The sequence below is a fragment of the Xenopus laevis genome, chromosome 4L, assembly GCF_017654675.1.
Source record: "Xenopus laevis strain J_2021 chromosome 4L, Xenopus_laevis_v10.1, whole genome shotgun sequence".
NCBI classification, from domain to species: domain Eukaryota; kingdom Metazoa; phylum Chordata; class Amphibia; order Anura; family Pipidae; genus Xenopus; species Xenopus laevis.
In genome coordinates this window covers 125,830,110-125,848,512 of record NC_054377.1, presented here as the reverse complement: position 1 = coordinate 125,848,512, position 18,403 = coordinate 125,830,110, and the positions used below count along the sequence as shown (strand labels likewise).

The 18,403-nt window shown below is 42.3% G+C and overlaps 1 protein-coding gene across 1 annotated transcript in view; it reads right to left on the bottom strand.

Annotated features, from left to right (window-relative positions):
* Positions 1-18,188, bottom strand: part of LOC108714595 (guanine nucleotide-binding protein G(i) subunit alpha-2) — a 56,446-nt gene extending 38,258 nt beyond the window's left edge. The window contains exon 1 of the mRNA XM_018258962.2: positions 17,846-18,188. Coding sequence (XP_018114451.1) covers positions 17,846-17,963 — 118 coding nt within the window. The 5' untranslated portion in view covers positions 17,964-18,188. The remainder of the gene's footprint in view (positions 1-17,845) is intronic.
* Positions 18,189-18,403: the final 215 nt, after the last annotated feature.

Sequence of the window (18,403 nt, the reverse complement as noted above, 5' to 3'; positions counted from 1 at the left end):
AATGTTGCTATGAGTCCCCTGTCAAAAGAAATACTGCATTTCTTTCCTTCTATTGTGTACACACGGGCTTCTGTATCAGACTTCCTGCCTTCAGCTTAAACCTCATTGCCCTGGGCAAGAGCATGCTCAGTTTGCTCCTCTCCCCCCACCCCTCCCTTCTCTACTGTAATCTGAGCCCAGAGCAGGGAGAGACTCAGGCAGGAAGTGATGTCACACCATGTTAATACTGCAGCTCCTATTCTAAACAAACAGAGTTTCTAGAGCTTTTTACTCAGGTATGGTAAAACATTCTACAGAATAAATATAGCATTCTAGCTTGCACTATTGCAGCTAATCTATTGGCAATAAAAGGCCTCCATAGCTTTCCTTCTCCTTTAAGAATTTGATATGTAATGAATCCACTGAACACCTGTAACTTCAAGCACTGCATTGGTGGTGCTGGCTGCGTCATCTGTGAATATATAGAGCCGCACACACTCAAATTATGCAGTTGGGGAGCTTACCCCATTTATTGCTTCACCAAAAGTATCAATGTTTTGGGGGGTGGGGTCGGAGACTCCCTCCCTTCGTCAGGATACTAAATACAGTGTAAAAAGCCATAAGTTCCATAGTCCTTCAGTTAGTCCATAATGTGATTTTAAGAATTTGATAGACAGAACTTTCAGCTATTACTGGTAAGGCAGAATTTCGCAATTTATTACAAAAAACTTGTAAAAAGTGGTGGAGCATTTTATGGCTGACACTTGGCTTCAGAGTAAGTGCCATCCAGAGATGCACCCTTTCTTATAGCCAACAGCTACAATAATTGGGGTAATTTCAGTTAATTAGGCAGATTAGAAATCTGACTGATGTTGATGTGGCTTCTTCCTTGACCACTATTATGCACCGATTGTTGGCCCTGACACACAAATATGTTCATATGAAGGGTGGAATGATTTTCAATTTCTATTTTCTACCATGGTGGTTCTGACTTTTTGAAATAATGTAGCAGAAGCCAGCTGTGAGAAAGCATGCAAGGCTGACTTCTGCTATACTGTTTTATGAGACAAAATAAACAGTGCAGAAAAGGCCAGACAAATAGTGATTGCATGCAGGAATAATTTATAACCACTGAAAAGGTTTAATGAATGTATAATGGAAATTTGCTTAGAATTAAATGTGACTTTTTTAAGGCAAAAATTCTTCTTTTACAAATTTAATCTAGTGATCTGTTGTTGGAAGCAGCTTCAGATTTGTATTTAGCTAATCTCTGAGTTCCTCCCTGCCCATGTGCATCCATTCTAACGGTAGCTGCTTCGATTCAATCTCCATTTCCTGCAATTCTGCTCTGAAAGTCAAAAAGGGAAGCGAGTGCTCGTGCAGGAAGGGGAGAGCCCACAGACTCACTGCCACCTTGTACTCGGCTTACAGCCTCCTGACATGATTAGCCGCTCTGGGCCGGAAGGGGGGAGGGAGTGAGGGCAGATGCAAATTGTGATATGGGGAGGACAAGTCACACGTACTATCCACAGCCCATACATCTGTCAAGAATAACAATCAGCCCAGCTCTGGCCAGGCGTGGAGTCAATGCATTGTATTGCAGCATGGCAATCGCTTCTGCACAAAAGAACAGGACTACTGTTACAAATCCTAATTAAACGTCGGACCACAACTGATTGCTAATATTATATCTCTAGTAAGCGAAGGGCCACATCAAGTGGGTGTGTGAGGGCCACTTTATGTCTAAAAGATTCTGCGTTGATACTGAAGAATACAGCAATATATAAGGGGGTAACAAACACTGTCACAACAGATAATGTAATTAATGTAACGCTCCTAAAACAGGTGATAGTATTAAAATCGCTAAGGTCAGATTTAATGATAAATCAGGGAAGTGGTAGAGAACCACAAGTCAGTAGAGACTAGAGAGAGAAATGCAACCCCCCAAATCACCAGTTTTTACACGTCTGGTAAGGTTTGCAATGAAGCCGAGATCACATGAAATCCAAGAAACACTAAAGGGCAAGCTACCCCAAAATACAAATGGGCCTAATAAAAGAAAACATCATTCTAAGCAACTTTCCCACCGGATAGAATGTAAATGTAAAACGCCGGCAGGGTGGCACTCGGATCGCTTCATTTTCCTCGTGAGGCAACTTCAGAAAATAAAGCGCTTTGAGTGCCATCCTGCCGGCGATTTACATTCTAGCCAGCGGGAAGGCAGGGAAAGGCAGTTCGGGGAGATTAGTCGCCCAAAGAAGAGGAGATTTGTCGCTGGGCGACTTATTTTTGGCAAATAAACAGACCTTCATGTGATTTGTCCACCAATACAGTGAGACAAATCAGGATGACCTTATCATTTGTCCCCCAGGTCAACAATTTTAATACAGATATCTGACCTGTTATCCAGAATGTGTGGGACCTGGGGATATATCTGTAAATTGGATCACTACTACTAATGCAACATTTGAATGTAATATAAACCAGGATTGTTTTGCCACCAATATGGATCCATGCAGCTTAGTTTCCATCAAGTCCAAGGGACTGTTGTATTATTACAGAGAAAAAGGAGTTCATTTTTCAAAATTAGAATTAGGTGCATAAAACTGAGCTTTATGGATAATGGGTTCCTGGATAAGGGATCCCATACCTGTTTAATGAGGTCCTAGAGGATCCTTTATCACATGAATGCATGGATGGGATTTTCTTACATGCCCAATTTTTGGCCACATACCAGTCAGACAGGCTGCAGGGAGGGATGCATTAAAGTCAGCAGCTTTTAGTGGACACTGTCCGATGCTCTAATCCAACTGAAGAAAGATAAGAGGAGGTGCGGTTCCTTTTTGCTTACTCAGATTAAATTTTCAAACATGTCCCCCTGCAATTAGACAGGATTGCAGGATGATCTGTGGAAACTGCCTCCAACCTGGCATATCTGGACAAATAGTAACAGTATAATAAAAGAAGAATTCAGTTGACTGCCTATTTATCCCTCACAACAGGCACTATTAGTGACACATGAACTGATGCCTAAAGGCCCCCCCCCATACACGGGCCGATAACAGCTGCCAACAGACGAGAGTCGGCAGCTTATTGGCCTTGTGTGGGGGCCCTCCGATGGACTTCCCCGATTGATATCTGGCCAAAAGTCGGCCAGATGTCGATCGGGCAGGGTAAAAAATACAGACGCATTGGGGCCGGATCTGTTCACTGATGTGGTCCCGTGATCCCGCCGTATTGCCTCCATTCTGATCTAATTGTTGGGCCCTAGGGCCCACGATCGGATCAGCCAATATCGCCCACCCCAATGTGGGCATATCGGGGAAAGATACGCTCATTTGGCGACATCAACAAACGAGTGTATCTCCCTGTTTATGGCCACATGGCAGTCTTTCAGATGCCTTTAAACCCCTTCTGACATTGCATGAAAGTGCCAGCACTGCAGGAGGATGGTTGACCACATACTCTGATAAGTGATATTTATATTAATAAAAAGGTCACCACTTGCCTATGATGGGCTCTTAGCCCGCAGACAGCATAAATGTGTCAGGAAACATCACTGCAGCCTCATCTTTAGATTAAAGGGGTTGTTCACCTTCCAAACACTTTTTCAGTTTAGTTTTTTTTTTTAAAGTTTTTAGATTGTGCTCCAGAAATAAAGACTTCTTTCAATCACTTTCCATTTTTTGCCCAACGCTAAAATCTAAGGTTAATGTCCCTCCCTGTCTCTGGTGTTTGAGTCTGGCAGTTCAGTAATTCAGGCGCACTCTAAACTGTTACAATTTGCTACATTTAGTTGTACATTTCTCAGCAGTGTCGCTGGAGTATTAGCAACTATTGTATCAATTCTAACAGCCGCCTGTAATGAAACTCAGGGATTCTGCTCAGCAAGGACAGAGAGACGAAATTAATCAACTAAATGTATCAATTTAGAACAGTTTAGAGAGCCCCCTCCCCCTCCCAGTGCTGCTTTAGGGTAAGGCCCCACGAGGAGATTCGGGGAGATTTTGTCGCCTGGCGACTAATCGCCTTATCTTTTGCGTGACTATCTCCCGGAACTGCCTCGGCGTTTTTCCCCAAAGGCTACAATGCAAAGTCGCCTGCGCTAATGCACAAGCGGCGATGCGTTTTCAATAGTCGCCCAAAGTTGCCTCACTCTACTGCCTCACGAGGAAACTTCAGGCGACTTCGGAAATCTGAAGCAATTCATATGCCATCCCACCGGCAAAAATATGAATTGCCATTTCAGGGGGAGATTAGTCGCCCGCAGTAGAGAAGATTTGTCGCTGGGCGACTAATCTCCCCGTGTGCCACCACCCTAAGGCTGTCTAAGAGGAGAACCTTAAATCAGATGTGGCCCTCCAAAGCATTTTTATAGCATTTATGCCTCAAAGTGGCACGGCACTGGTCTAGATAATAAACAGGGCCAATTACATTTGTTTTGGGCAAGCAGTATATATAACGGTTTTTGTACAGCAGAAAAGGAAACGTCCTGTATAAAGGCAACTAATGATATAGAGCATTAAAGAGTCATAAAGGCTACATCTAATGAACTGTAGAGCGGATGCAAGGCCTCATTTGTCCTATATTTTGCTGAAAAGGTACCTGACTTTCCTCTATTAAATCAGAGGCTGAAAATGGCTATGGCAGCAGACGCACATCAGAGAGGCTGTGTATCTGCAGTTGTGCAACAATACAACCCTGAGATCAAAAGGTTCCAAGAACCCGTCCCAGATCAGACACTAACAGACACATCAGAGGCTAAAACTCTCCCCCACCCAACTGGGTATGAGCCTGGCAGAATTGAGACGCCACCGGCTGCCAGGCTCACCACAATTACAGTGATCCGTAAATACAGGATAGTGCGATGTGGATGGGAGGAAAGGTGGGGCTGCGAGGAACTGGGATTTTTAGCCAGTCCGTTTCAGTGTGATTAACCCCATAATCTGGTTCATAAGTGATTCTCTCCTTGCAGACGCGTGACTTCCTCTTTATAAAGCATCCAAGTGATAATGGATCACACGGCAACAGCCTTTCTCTATTAACCCCTTTGATCACCACACTGCTCACAGGGGGATTCCCAGTGATATTCACTGCTTCTAAGAAAGGGTATTCGTGCTTCCATCTGCACCCAAGCTGTGACAGTGATCATCGATTCCCAGTACTGAAAGGTGTGGTTCACCTTTAGGGCAGAGACACACGGGTAGATTCGGGGAGATTACTTGCCTGGCGACAAATCTCCTCTTCTTAGGGGCGACTAATCTCCCGAACTGCCTTCCCGCCGGCTAGAATGAAAATCGCCGGCAGGATGCCACTCGGAGTGCTTCGTTTTTTGAAGTCGCCTCACAAGGAAACTTCGGGCGACTTCAGAGAACAAAGTGCTCCGAGCAACCAAAAAAAACACAAATAACAAAAAAATTAAAAGCAATTGCTAATTGTCTCAGAATATCACTCTTTACATCAGGGGTGTCCAACCTTTTGGCTTCTCTGGGCCACGTTGGAAAAAGAAAAATTGTCTGGGGCCACACATGAAATACACAAACACTTTTGATTTGTAAAATGAAAGAAAATACACAGAAAAGAACTACAATATCAGTTGGATAACCAGATGGAGCTATACATTGGAATATGAGACACCTGGATATTTAACATTACTAAATATTATTATTAATATTACTAAAGGCAATTGGCAGAGTCCCCCATCCTCCCTACTCCATAGGTCACCACATTGTTACAACCAAGTCTGTTCCTAACAAGACGACACACTGAGGTGGTTAATGTGTCTGGACTTAGAGAGCACAAAGTGTTATTTCACTATCATTTTCTCTGTATTTCCATACATTTATTTCTTCATTTCTTTTTTTCCCCTTTTCTTTCTCCTTCGAGCTGGGCCGCATTCATATCCATCCTGGGCCGCATTCGGCCCTCGGGTAGGTTGGACACCCCTGCTCTACATCATACTAAAAGTTAATTTAAAGGTGAACACCCCTTTGCCCGATTCCCATGAATTACACAAAGGCCTCTTTTTTTTTTTTGTGCGCTCTTACATAAATGCTCTGGGCGACGTTAACAAGACATAAGGGCTGTGCCATCATTCTTCGTATGAATAAATTCCTCTTCCTGAGCTGTGTCAATCTCCTGTCACTCTCTGTCTGTCCAGCACAGATTTCTAGAGGTCCTGTGGCGATTGTTAGCCTACTAGTGCCCGTTATTCTGCACATGGTGTGAATATGCCTGTAGCTGTAATTAAATATCAGCGTATAGGTCAACCCTTTACACTCTACACTCTCTGCAAATTTCTGTTTCGTGGATGCATATTCTCATACACTCATACAATTATAAGTAATGTGAGACGCAAACAGTAAATGTGTATATTTGCCCTAACAATGCCGGCCACAGCTGTTGTCACTTCTGTCTGCAGTGTCTGTCTATGGGTTTTCCTGTGGAGCAAATTTCCTGTTCTTTCAACAGTCAAATCTGTTGCTACTTGCACCTCAAAACTGTACACACAATCCATCACTTATACAGTCTTTACTCTGTAATCTTAATCCGTAATCTGTTATGTACAGATAACTCACTGTTAAAGGGGTTGTTCACCTTTAAGTTATCTTTGAGTATGATATAGAGAGCAATATTCTGAGGCATTCTACAATTGTTTTTCATTTTCTGTTATTTGTGTTTTTGTGGTATTTAGCTTTTTATTCAGCAGCTCTCCAGTTTGTAATTTCACAGTCTGGTTGCTAGGCTCCTAATTGCCCTAGCAACCATGCATTGATTCAGTAAAAATCCTGGAATATGAATAGAAGAGGGCCTGAATAGGAAGAAGAGTAATAAAAAGTAGCAATAACAGTACAGCCTTACCGAGCATTTGTTGTTTAGACGGGGTCAGAAGAACTTCAATTGAAAAATGCTTAAAATTGGCCATTCTATAACATAAATAAAAGCAACCATCCCTTTAATCTGGCATAATAACCAACATTAGAGTTATTAGGTCAACCACCATGAGGACAATGCAACCGATCACTAGCAAGGTTGACCTTCCCTTTGTCTTCCCCTTCGACCAACTCTCCTTCTGGCACATTTGCTGGCCCATAGCTTTGCTGCACAATTGGGCAGCCACACTGGGGACTTGCTCGGCAGGTCCTAGTGCAGTTAGATCATTTGCTCCGAGTAATGTGACTACTCAAGCAGAGCTGTGGGTCAGCAAACGTGCCCCCGCGGCCCATCAGGACACTGGGACGGCTCAGCACCCCTAACAATTTCCTTCCTTAGTGCTGGGCTTTTGATGTCTTCCCACAAATCTAGGCAGCATCATTATGAAAGTGAGGGGCTACCCCTTTTCCAAAATGGCCAATGACCTTATTTGCACACAGACCGTTCTTAGTCAACTAATCTTTGCACTTAGGCACTTGTCCATTTACACCCAAGTCCTGCCCCAATAAAGCAACAATCTGGCAAACTGTATTGATATTTGGAATATTTGGATACAGCACAATAAGTGTAAATTGGAATAGTTGGCAGTTTTAGGTGTAAGCTCCACTTGACTCATAAAAATAAGGACACGCCAATATCTTCTACTATCTATCTACTAGGTTTTGAGCACATCTTGAGGGATGTATACCCAACTATCTTCATTGTGTTTGTATAGTCTAGTTGTGCTTGTGTGGGTAGATACAAACAGGCTAACTGGCTCCTGTATGAACAGACCATAGTGGGTAAGAATGTGGCAGGGAAAACAGACTGTAAGCTCAACTGCACAGACTTCACCTAACCATGTCATGAGGGAGATAATTCTGTACCGACATGGAGCTGACTGATATCTCTGCACTGGAGCAGGGGCTGTTGCGACTACTGAACAAACTGTCCTATTTAATACGTTTTCTCAGTATAGGATCTTAATATTGCAAGGACTCTATGGCAGCAGAGTTAGCACCAAATGCAAAAAAGGAGCCTTTAACCGTTTTTCATTGTGTTTAGCATTGGTCTCTGTCCCCATGGGTATAAATCTGGCTGAATGGGATTATATTTCTTTATGCTTAGCTGTTGAGCTGGACTGATAGAGGCAGGTGATAGGTAAAAGGTCTGCTGGAGATTTTCTTTTCTTAAATGCCAGATATTTTACAGAAAAGCCTTTTACTGTCATCCCAGTTCCCACTGAGCCAGGAGAAAAGACAGGCTACTATCCTTGTGTGTTCATACATGTGGTTAAGTAGGGGACATGCCTTTGTTGTACATGCGTGTGGGAAATGCAGGTTCTGATGGTGCTTATGCTCTTAACAAAGGGAGGGTGGTCGTGCCATTTCCCGTGCTGTGCGTGAGAGGAAAGTGGCACAGAGCTGTGTCTGTGTAAGGGGGAGGATAAACTATCGCTGCCCATATTGAAGACTGAAGATGGTACCGTTTGCATGGTGTATGATTTTATGTGAGAGTGAGGCTAGTGCAGCCCATGCCATGTATATTCATGAGGATTGATAATGCTGGTACTATATTAAGGTAAACTCAACTTGGCCAGATGAGGAAATGCAATGTTACTCTAATTATTATTATTTAACATAAATAATAAATAAAGAAGTCCCTGATTATAGTAATTCTATGATGGGCTAGGACCGCAAAGTCAGGCTATGTATGCCCACAAGGATAGGTTGGCACTGCCTATGTTGGGTGAAGCTGGCACTGCCAGTGATATGTATGCTTATGAGGAAAGCGAAGACTGGCATTATGCTGAGTGAGACCAATAATGCTAGCTCAATGTATGCTCATGAAAATAGATAAGGCTAGTTCTGTGGCAAAAGAGGGAAGACAGCATTGCCAGTGTAAGTAAGTAATGTCTTAGCTGTATATTTACTTCTAAACAGGAATTCCCAACCTTTTTAATTCTTGCACCACTTTCAAAAGAGTTGGGGAGTAACATAAGCATGAAAATAGTTCCAGGGGGTGCAATATATATATATATATATATATATATATATATATATATATATATATATATATATATATATATATATATATATATATATATATATATATATATATATATTGCCACAGACATTGCCTATATACAAATACACAAATATGTACACCTTCCCTTTTAATCACTGCCATACATTATACTGCTGAAGTGAAGATAGGTGTGCTATTGATTTTCATCCTTTATGCCCAGTCTACCTGCAGAATAGACTTCTAACAGAACGGCAAGCTGATTTCAGTTGCTATTTAATGGTATCTTTGATGCAAAGTGTTAATCTAATCTTTTCCCCTAATTCTCCTCACTGGATTCTCCATAGCATTCAACATTTTGTTCCCATAGACGGGATGCCATTAACCCTTAGCTAGCAGGCACGTCCTTCCCATCACTGAAAGGCTGGACTTTGCTCTTAGGCAGAGCGGTTCTTGTTACTAAGTGCAGGCAGAGCGCTATTAAACCTGCTGCTAAGATAGAAATGAAAAGGATACAAACAGGGCCTAGATTAACAAGACAAATACTAATATGCATTTTTGGGGGGGTGGCTAAATATTAACCTGATGCTTTAAATCGGGACTGGCTGTCTGGAGACCTGCAGGGCAGGTATACACCACCAAATACTAGACCTCCAGAGGCAGCATATACTTTTTATCTAACATTATTACTTAAAATATTGACATCTATGACTTAAAATATTATGCCAACTACAGAAACACTGGGACAGCACTGCCTTGCCTGGTCCTGTGACAAGCAGTCACTTTATTTTTGGAAACAGTAAAAAAACATGCAAAAGTAATTGCTTCTGGTTTGCATAAATGCAAGTACAAGACCCTTTACTGGCACTTTAAGGGTTACGTGCAGTTTAGCCACTCCCACCCATTCCCTCTCCAAGTTCTGAGTTGAGCTTTGGCAGCGTGGGAAGAAATGAAGAATAAAAATAGTACATTCACTAAAGGGATTTTGGAGAATCCCGAGTGGTTGGAGAGAAATTTTCCAGCGCTGGTGAAGGTCAAAAAAAACCCAAGTGTTAAAATATGTAATATACTGTCCCAGCATTGGCTTGACAGGAACTGGAATTAATGAAAACAAATGTGGGCCAAGAGACACAGGAAGAAATAGAGAATGATATAGAAGCAGGTGTTATGGCTGCTGTATAGATACCAGTAACATTAAGTTCCTCAAGCCATGTTTCTGGGTGCGTAGAACAGCAGAGCACAGTTGCCCTTTAAATGAACAGTTCAGTATAAAAATAAAAACTAGGTAAACAGAAAGGCTGGCCTAATTTAGATAGTTAGGCAAAAATGTAATGCATAAAGGCTGGAGTGACTGGATGTGTAACATAATAGCCAGAACACTACTTCCTGCTTTGCAGCTCTCTTGGTTTCCACTGATTGGTTACCAGGCAGTAACCATCAGTGACTTGAGGAGGGTCATAACTGTTGCTTTTGAATCTGAGCTGTATACTAAGGATCAATTGCAAACTCACTGAACAGTTATATCCCATGTGGCCCCCTTTCAAGACGCTGACTAACTCAGCGTTAGAGAGCTACAAAGCAGGAAACTATGTTCTGTTCTGTTAGACATCCAGTCACTCTAGTTTTTATAGATTACATTTTTGGCTAACTAACTATATCAGTAAATTTTGCACAGCCTATCTATTTACCCAGTTTTTATTTTTATACTGCACTTTTTAAAGACAAGACACTGATTTCCAATGCAAGGAAAAGGGAACCTGCAGGGAAAGCATTAAAAAACAAATAACGATTGCTAGTGAATGCAGCTAGCTCACGGATGCCACTGACAGCCACAAAGAACACTCTAAGCTGCCCCCTCAGCGAGTGCTGCTATGTGCCAATGCCTAATTCAATGAACACTTGTTGTCCGCATCTGCAACAAGACAAAGCACCACTACACTAGAACTCCAGCTGAATTTTAACCATCCACTCGCTATTTATTTTAGAGATGCCAGTGAATCCAAAAACCTTTAGTTCACGTAGTGCTGCCATGTCACTTCACTCATATGTACATACATAGTGGTCACAGTGAGCTACAGGGGCTCAATTATTTTCTTCTTAGTTTTCAGTTTGTGTAAAAGTGGCCACAAACGGGCCGATAAAAGCTGCAAACTCTGTCCCTCCAGACTGAGTTAGCAAATTACTAACCCATGTAAGTAACAGGCCTGCCTGACCTACATCTCGCAAAAAATTGACCAGATATCAATTGGCCAGATTTGACAATCCCATTGGATGAGGAGAGCATCACTACATTATTAATTAATGCAGTCCTTGTCTAATGGGTCCCGTAGGCCACATTGGATGATCCAATTATTGGCCCTGGGGCCAACAAAAGGATCAGACAAAATGGCGCAGTATGAGGGTCCTTGCATTGTAGTCATGTAATAATTAATAGGCTGCCATATATATTGTGAAAATGCATGAAAACATTTAAATATTTTGGAACTCCACCCTAAAACTGTTTTTGACTCATGAAAGAAAATGCCATTCTAGCAACTTTAAAGTGGTTGTTCACCTTTAAATTAACTTTTAGTATAATATAGAGAAAATTATGAGACCATTTGCAACTGCTTTTCATTTTTTATTATTTGTGGTTTTTGAGTTATTTAGTTTTTTATTCAGCAGCTCTTCCGTTTGCAATTTCAGCAATCTGGTTTCTAGGTTCCAAATTACCCTAGCAACCATGCATTCATTTGAACAACAGAGGGAATATGATTAGGAGAGTGCCCGAATAGAAAGGAGTAATAAAAAGTAGCAATGACAACACATTTCTAGTCTTACGGATCATTCGTTTTTTTTAAGATGGGGTCAGTGTGTCAGAAGAAGAAGGCAAATTATTAAAAAAAACCATGAAAAGGAAAAAATGAAAGCCAATTGAAAATTGCTTAGAATTAGCCATTCTAGAACATGCTAAAAGTGAACTTAAAGGTGAACCACCCCTTTAACACACTTCAGTGGTTTTAATATAATGTCAGTTTAAAGCAACATTTATCTCTTTACTGTACTTTGGCTTTGATGCTTGAAACAATGTACAAAGCAGTAGCACATATAATATAAACAGCCAGACATGCTGCTTTCAACAGCAATTACATTTAAAAAGTAAAACTATTACTAATATGTTTTTCAGAGTTTTTTATAATTACATTTAAAAAACATTTTTAGGCGGAGTTCCACTTTAACAAGGCTCTGTAGCTTTGTACGACATCTCACATGTTGGAGGCAAATAATGCAATAGCAGGGATAGTCACACTTTTGTGTCCAGGTTATATGTAAGCAAATCAAGGGTTAACATTAAATCTTTTCATCCCCAAACTGGGTTACACTGCTAGGTGCCCCAGCGAAGTCTGGCGACGGGCACAGCTGTGTATAAACAGGCATTATTTTTAATGTAAATATTATTCTTACATGGGCCACACAATACTGCAAACACAGGATTTCCTCTTTATATTCCTTATACGGGGCTCAGTTTTCCCTAGACAAAACCATGTGATAACCCTTACACTGCCAGGAACATTCTGCATTCCAGTTTATTCTAATAAACCTGGGATGCAATTTGGACCCCATTTGCCAACGCAAACGCCAATTTGCACTCTGATATACCGCCTGCAAGTTGTGTCGGTAATTTGCATGTGTCAGTGGGGGGGGGCGTGAAACGCGTCATCAAATTGTGTTAGCATGTGAATCATTAGGTTCAAGCCAGTTGCATGTATAGGTCAACTTAAAGGGGGCCCTGCAAGTTATACAACCTAAAGGCAGGTGTTAATTCTAGGGATGCACCGAATCCACTATTTTGGGCCAAACTTCCGAATCCTTCGCAAAAGATTCTGTTGAATACCGAACCAAATCCTAATTTGCATATGCAAATTAGGGGTGGGAAGGGGAAAGCATTTTTACTTCATTGTTTTGTGACGCAATTTCCCTCCCGCCCCTAATTTGCATATGCAGATTAGGATTCTGATTCCGTTAGGCCGGGCAGAAGTATTCGGCCAAATCCTGGCCGAATCCTGTATTCGGTGCATCCCTAGGTAATTCCAGGGTGCTCTTGTTCTTGCATAGTGCAAGTATAGAGCATGCACCGATGCAAATAAAATTGTGACTAGAACGTGGATGAACGCAATTCTGCACTTGCATTTGTAAAAGACACACTTATTCGTAATGTAACTGGATTACTTAAAGGAGCAGTAACACCAAAAAAATAAAGTGCATTATAGTAATTACAATATAAGTAAATAGTTAAGAAGTAAATACAATATAATGCACTGCTCTCCTGCACTGGTAAGTGTTCTGCGTTTGCTTCAGAAAGACATATAGTTTGTATAAATAAGCTACTGTGTAGCCATGGGGCAGCCATTCAAGCTGGAAAAAAGGCACAGGTTAGAGCAGATAACAAACAAGCTCTGTCCAATACAATGGTATTTTATCTGTTACGTGCTGTGTAACCTGTGCCTTTTCTCCTTTTTAAGCTTGAATGGCTGCTCCCATGGCTACACAGCAGCTTATTTATATAAACTATATTAGTTTTTGTGACACAAACACAGCATTTAACAGTGCAGGACAGCAGTACATTATATTGTAATTATGCTTTGATTTTTTGGTGTCACTGCTCCTTTAAAGACTGGATGTATTGAGCAGAGTGGCGGTAGATGGTTTGCCTCTCGACTAGAAGTGGCTTTGAGTAAGGTAGTGCGGCATGCAGACAGTTAACAATAGCTGTAGAAAAGGGGAAGTGTGTAAAACAAGTTGACGTTTAGGATGTGGAAGATGAGGAGAAACAAATCAGGAAGCTGCCCATATCAAACCAGTCAGAAGTGCCCACTGGGTAGGATTTGAATTGTTCCTCACAATAAGGATTATCCGGGAATATGTGTTTGTGCAGTTCCCTGGCTACAGGCTTTTCTATGGGAGAGGAGCAAGTGTAGATTTAAAATAGCTGCTTCGTATTGAAATCCTTTTTGCTGTGCTGCCTAAGCATGCGCCCCTTAAAATGGCCAACTCTTCCGCTGTTAGAGTGCCCATCCCATCATGCTGTATGGCTTTCATTATATCTGCCAAGCCAATATCCCGGCATGGCATATTTATTATGCGAGACTTGTCAATTAGAGCAATCTCACACACACACATACAATTGGCAGATTGGATCCTGCAAGGTGAGGATGTGGGTTAGTGAGTGCCCAGATATGCAATAATGTAAGGAGGGAGGATGGGGTGGAGGCAGAGGAAGTGGTGGGGAAGCAGCTCAGAGATACTTTGCTGATTTCCACACAGGCTGCAGTGGAGACTGTTATACAATACAAGCACACTGGTGCGGATTTCCAATAATCAACGCTAAACTGGCCAATTGCAACCCATCTGCAATTCGTTTTGAACAGTCTACAAGCTAGCATCAAGTATATGGCATTTAAACCTTACAGTAAGGGTAACGGCAAATGGTGCAATTCCATGCATTATGCAAGAGGGCTTCAAAATGCTTATAATTGCCCCCCATTTATCCCTAAGGAGGCATTAGCCTGCATTTGTCAGCAATAATTGCCTGGCCTGTCAGTGCACCCAAGGGTGCAAGCAATTGCCATAGTAATGAATGGGGGGGGCAACTCCCAGCTTTTTGTTGCCCACTGAGCAGGAAACGGTGTGCCATAATCCTACAGGTCCATCTGCAGGCCACTCACCTTCCTAAATAAGAATATATTGGTAATAAAATATAATAATGTAATATGTTAGGAGTCACTTAGGAGCTTGGTGCAGACATAAGGGCCCAAGGCTGCAGGCCGAGGGTTTTTATAAAAAATATCCTTGTGTTTTGGTACCTTAATACATACAGTATGTTTCAATGGGTGCTGGTTATGGTCATGAAGCACTTTTTCTAATCGATTACATCACTTTGCCCTGTTTATATTGACATATTTTACAGGTTATCCTCTGATCTTTCATATTATAAGTCTATCACTAACTGGATGTACTACTTCCTGTGTGTCCCATCATTCATTCATCACTTGGACAATACAGGAAGCCAAGTGGCTCACATAGATTTATACCCCCATCACCTCTTTCTCAGTAACTCAATCTGTGCAAATATTTAGCCTTACCCAACCACCCAACACATACCCTCAGTTATCTTAAGAAAATATAAAATCCTTTTTCAGAGCAGTCTCTCTCTGTTTCTTTACTTCTTTTTCCAACTGCTACATTTTTCCATTATTTTTAAAGAAGGCTATACTAAATCAGCCTACGATAGTGTAACATTTTAACAATGATTTTATTCCAAATGGATACATAGTTTGTTGCCCCAGTGAGATAGCTTGGTTTTCCTGCAGGGCATGTTAGGGACCTATAAAGGTCAGTGAGCTGACAACATGCCAAAAACACTGCTGTTCTACACTTACTGTTCTACTAACTTATATGATCAAGGGGTCAGGGTTCTCTCCTGAAAATGGCCCAGAGTTCTCGCTTACAATTTATCTGCCTCTGCAGCAATAAACAGGAAAGGAAAGAGGAAATTGATGGAAGCACTTAGTAACCTGTTAGCTACTTACAACATTGTATTGTTCTATGAAAGCGATTAGAACACCCCTTCCAAAAAAACTGGGGGTGGGGTTCCAGTTAGGAAAAAGAAAATAAATGAAATGTTAGAGTGAGTGTAAATGAGGCTGCGGCCCCAAGGCCAATTATAAACCAATCTCAATACAGAAATAAAAGATAACCTATGAAAGTGGATTTCAAAATAGGAAGCCATTTGTAGTCAGTTACAATCAGTAAATGTGTTCCAAGCCTTAAAAGTGGTGATGCAAAAGGTACCCATAATCTTTGGTACAGCCACCTTTCTATTTTTCAGTTTATTCAGGCCGAGTGCAGGAAGTGAAATGGAGCTGCAGCTCATCTTCACTTCCTCATCTGCTGATGCATTATAGCACAGGCAGACTACGTTTTATAACCTGCCCAACTGACGAAGCAATATATAGCTATAGAACGTGACTATAAGGATGGTCAAGTAAACATACGTGTACTGAACATATAAATTAGCCTGTCTATATAGGGCAAATAAACTGTGCTTTAAGGAATTCAACGCAAACACATAAATGTACAAGTATGTGTTGAATACAGTTTCCCCAGTGAAGCCGCCTAGGTTCCCAAACAAGTAACACAATCTGTGCACTGATTATTGATCTGAAACCCTCTTTTTAAATATCATAGGAGGGATTTTCAGAGAAAATTATGTTAACCCACACAGCTGCTTGTATAATGGTACTATGGCAGAGCCAATGGTTGTGCATGCAGGGATTGTCTACAGAGGGCCACATAATGGATATTATTGCTATAGGATAAACAGGGTGATAATAAGGGAAATAAGTGATGTGATAGAGGTTATCGGGACTGGTACCAGAGACATAGGGGAAATAAGTGATGTGATAGAGGTTATCGGGACTGGGACCAGGGACATAAGGGAAATAAGTGATGTGATGGAGGTTATCGGGATTGGGACCAGGGACATAAGGGAAATAAGTGATGTGATGGAGGTTATCGGGATTGGGACCAGGGACATAAGGGAAATAAGTGATGTGATGGAGGTTATCGGGATTGGGACCAGGGACATAAGGGAAATAAGTGATATGATAGAGGTTATTTGGACAGGGACATAAGGGAAATAAGTGATGTGATAGAGGTTATCGGGATTAGGACAAGGGACATAAGAGAAATAAGTGATGTGATAGAGGTTATTGCGATTGGGACCAGGGACATAAGGGAAATAAGTGATGTGATAGAGGTTATTTGGACTGGGACCAGGGACATAAGGGAAATAAGTGGAGGTTATCGGCACTGGGACCAGGGACATAAGGGAAATAAGTGATATGATAGAGGTTATCAGGATTGGGACAAGGGACATAAGGGAAATAAGTGATATGATAGAGGTTATCGGGACTGGGACATAAGGGAAATAAGTGATGTGATAGAGGTTATTTGGACTGGGACCAGGGACATAAGGGAAATAAGTGGAGGTTATCGGCACTGGGACCAGGGACATAAGGGAAATAAGTGATATGATAGAGGTTATCAGGATTGGGACAAGGGACATAAGGGAAATAAGTGATATGATAGAGGTTATCGGGACTGGGACATAAGGGAAATAAGTGATGTTGTGTGACCAAGGACCTGTGGCCTTCTCAGAAACAATTCCCATCAACCCCATTCCACCCAAAAGCCGCCAGTTGTCAGTGAGTGGTATGCCGAGGGTTGCATTTTAACAATGGCTGGAGGACATCCCTGATGAGTAGAGTAAAATCTGTAGCAATTTTAAGGGGCCACGAGTAACTGGGGCCCAGGGCAAATGCCCCCTCTGCCTTACCACAAAGACCCTGTAAACAACACACACACTTGGTTGTACATGAAACATACAGAGATGGGAGTGAGTGGTTGTAAATGATCCAATTTAATTGCAGCGTAGACACCTATTCACACATAAGGAGGGACAGCAATCTGAGAGCCCTTTCTAGGACAATAAGTATAAAGACATATATGTGTGGCTTCCTGCAGAAGATCCATGGGGGGGTAGAAAATGACACAAATCAGGGATGTCCCAGCGCCTACAGCTGCAACCTGCTTGTCAGAGCGACTGAGGGAGTTGCAGTTCAACAACAGCTGGGAGGCTGCAAGCTGGACACGCCTGGGGCATATATTGAAGAAATAATTGGTTTATAGTATAATGTGCCCTTTGTACCTTTGTACAGATGTGATGCTAATGGTGGGGGGTCCAGGTCACATGTCCTACCCTAAAAGCTGCCCTGGTTCCCCTCAGCCCATGTGATGCAGCATACAATATACAGGACTAGCTATAGTATATATAGGTGTATATTAGTGGTACACACACGTCTGTAGCAAGTAGTAAGTAGATAGTTACCCAACAGCAGCAGTTTCACCTCCCTGGCCGCCTTCTCTCCATCCTCCCTCAGGTTTTTATCGATGTTTTTCGATCTCTCTGCTGCCGCTTTGTCTTCAGCGCTCACGGTGCAGCCCATGGCAGCGATATGTCGCGACACAGCCCCAGATAGTGCGATAGATCGCGAGCCACGGCCCCACCCGCCGCTTCTCCCGGGTACCTCCACGGCACAGGCTAGCCTGGAAATGTCCCCAAAGTCCCGACTAATGAAGCCCGAAGTGCAGCCCCCGTGCCACAGAGCGAGCGATATATATGAAACACTGCTCAGCTCTGCTCTGTGACTGAAAGGAAACTGGGACCCGCCCACATATGCCTCCCATTATCCATCCCAGAGACCGCCCTGGGCCTCCCACAGACAGACGTGGGAGGGGGTGTAGAGCTGAGGGGAGGGAGTGTAGACTCGGGCAGGGGAATTGATACAGCACAGGAGGGCAGCGGTTGGCTTAATGGGGTAAACACTTCGGGGAAAGGCTGTAAAGCGGGTGTGGGTATTGCAGAGTGATCACGTGTCCTGGCCCC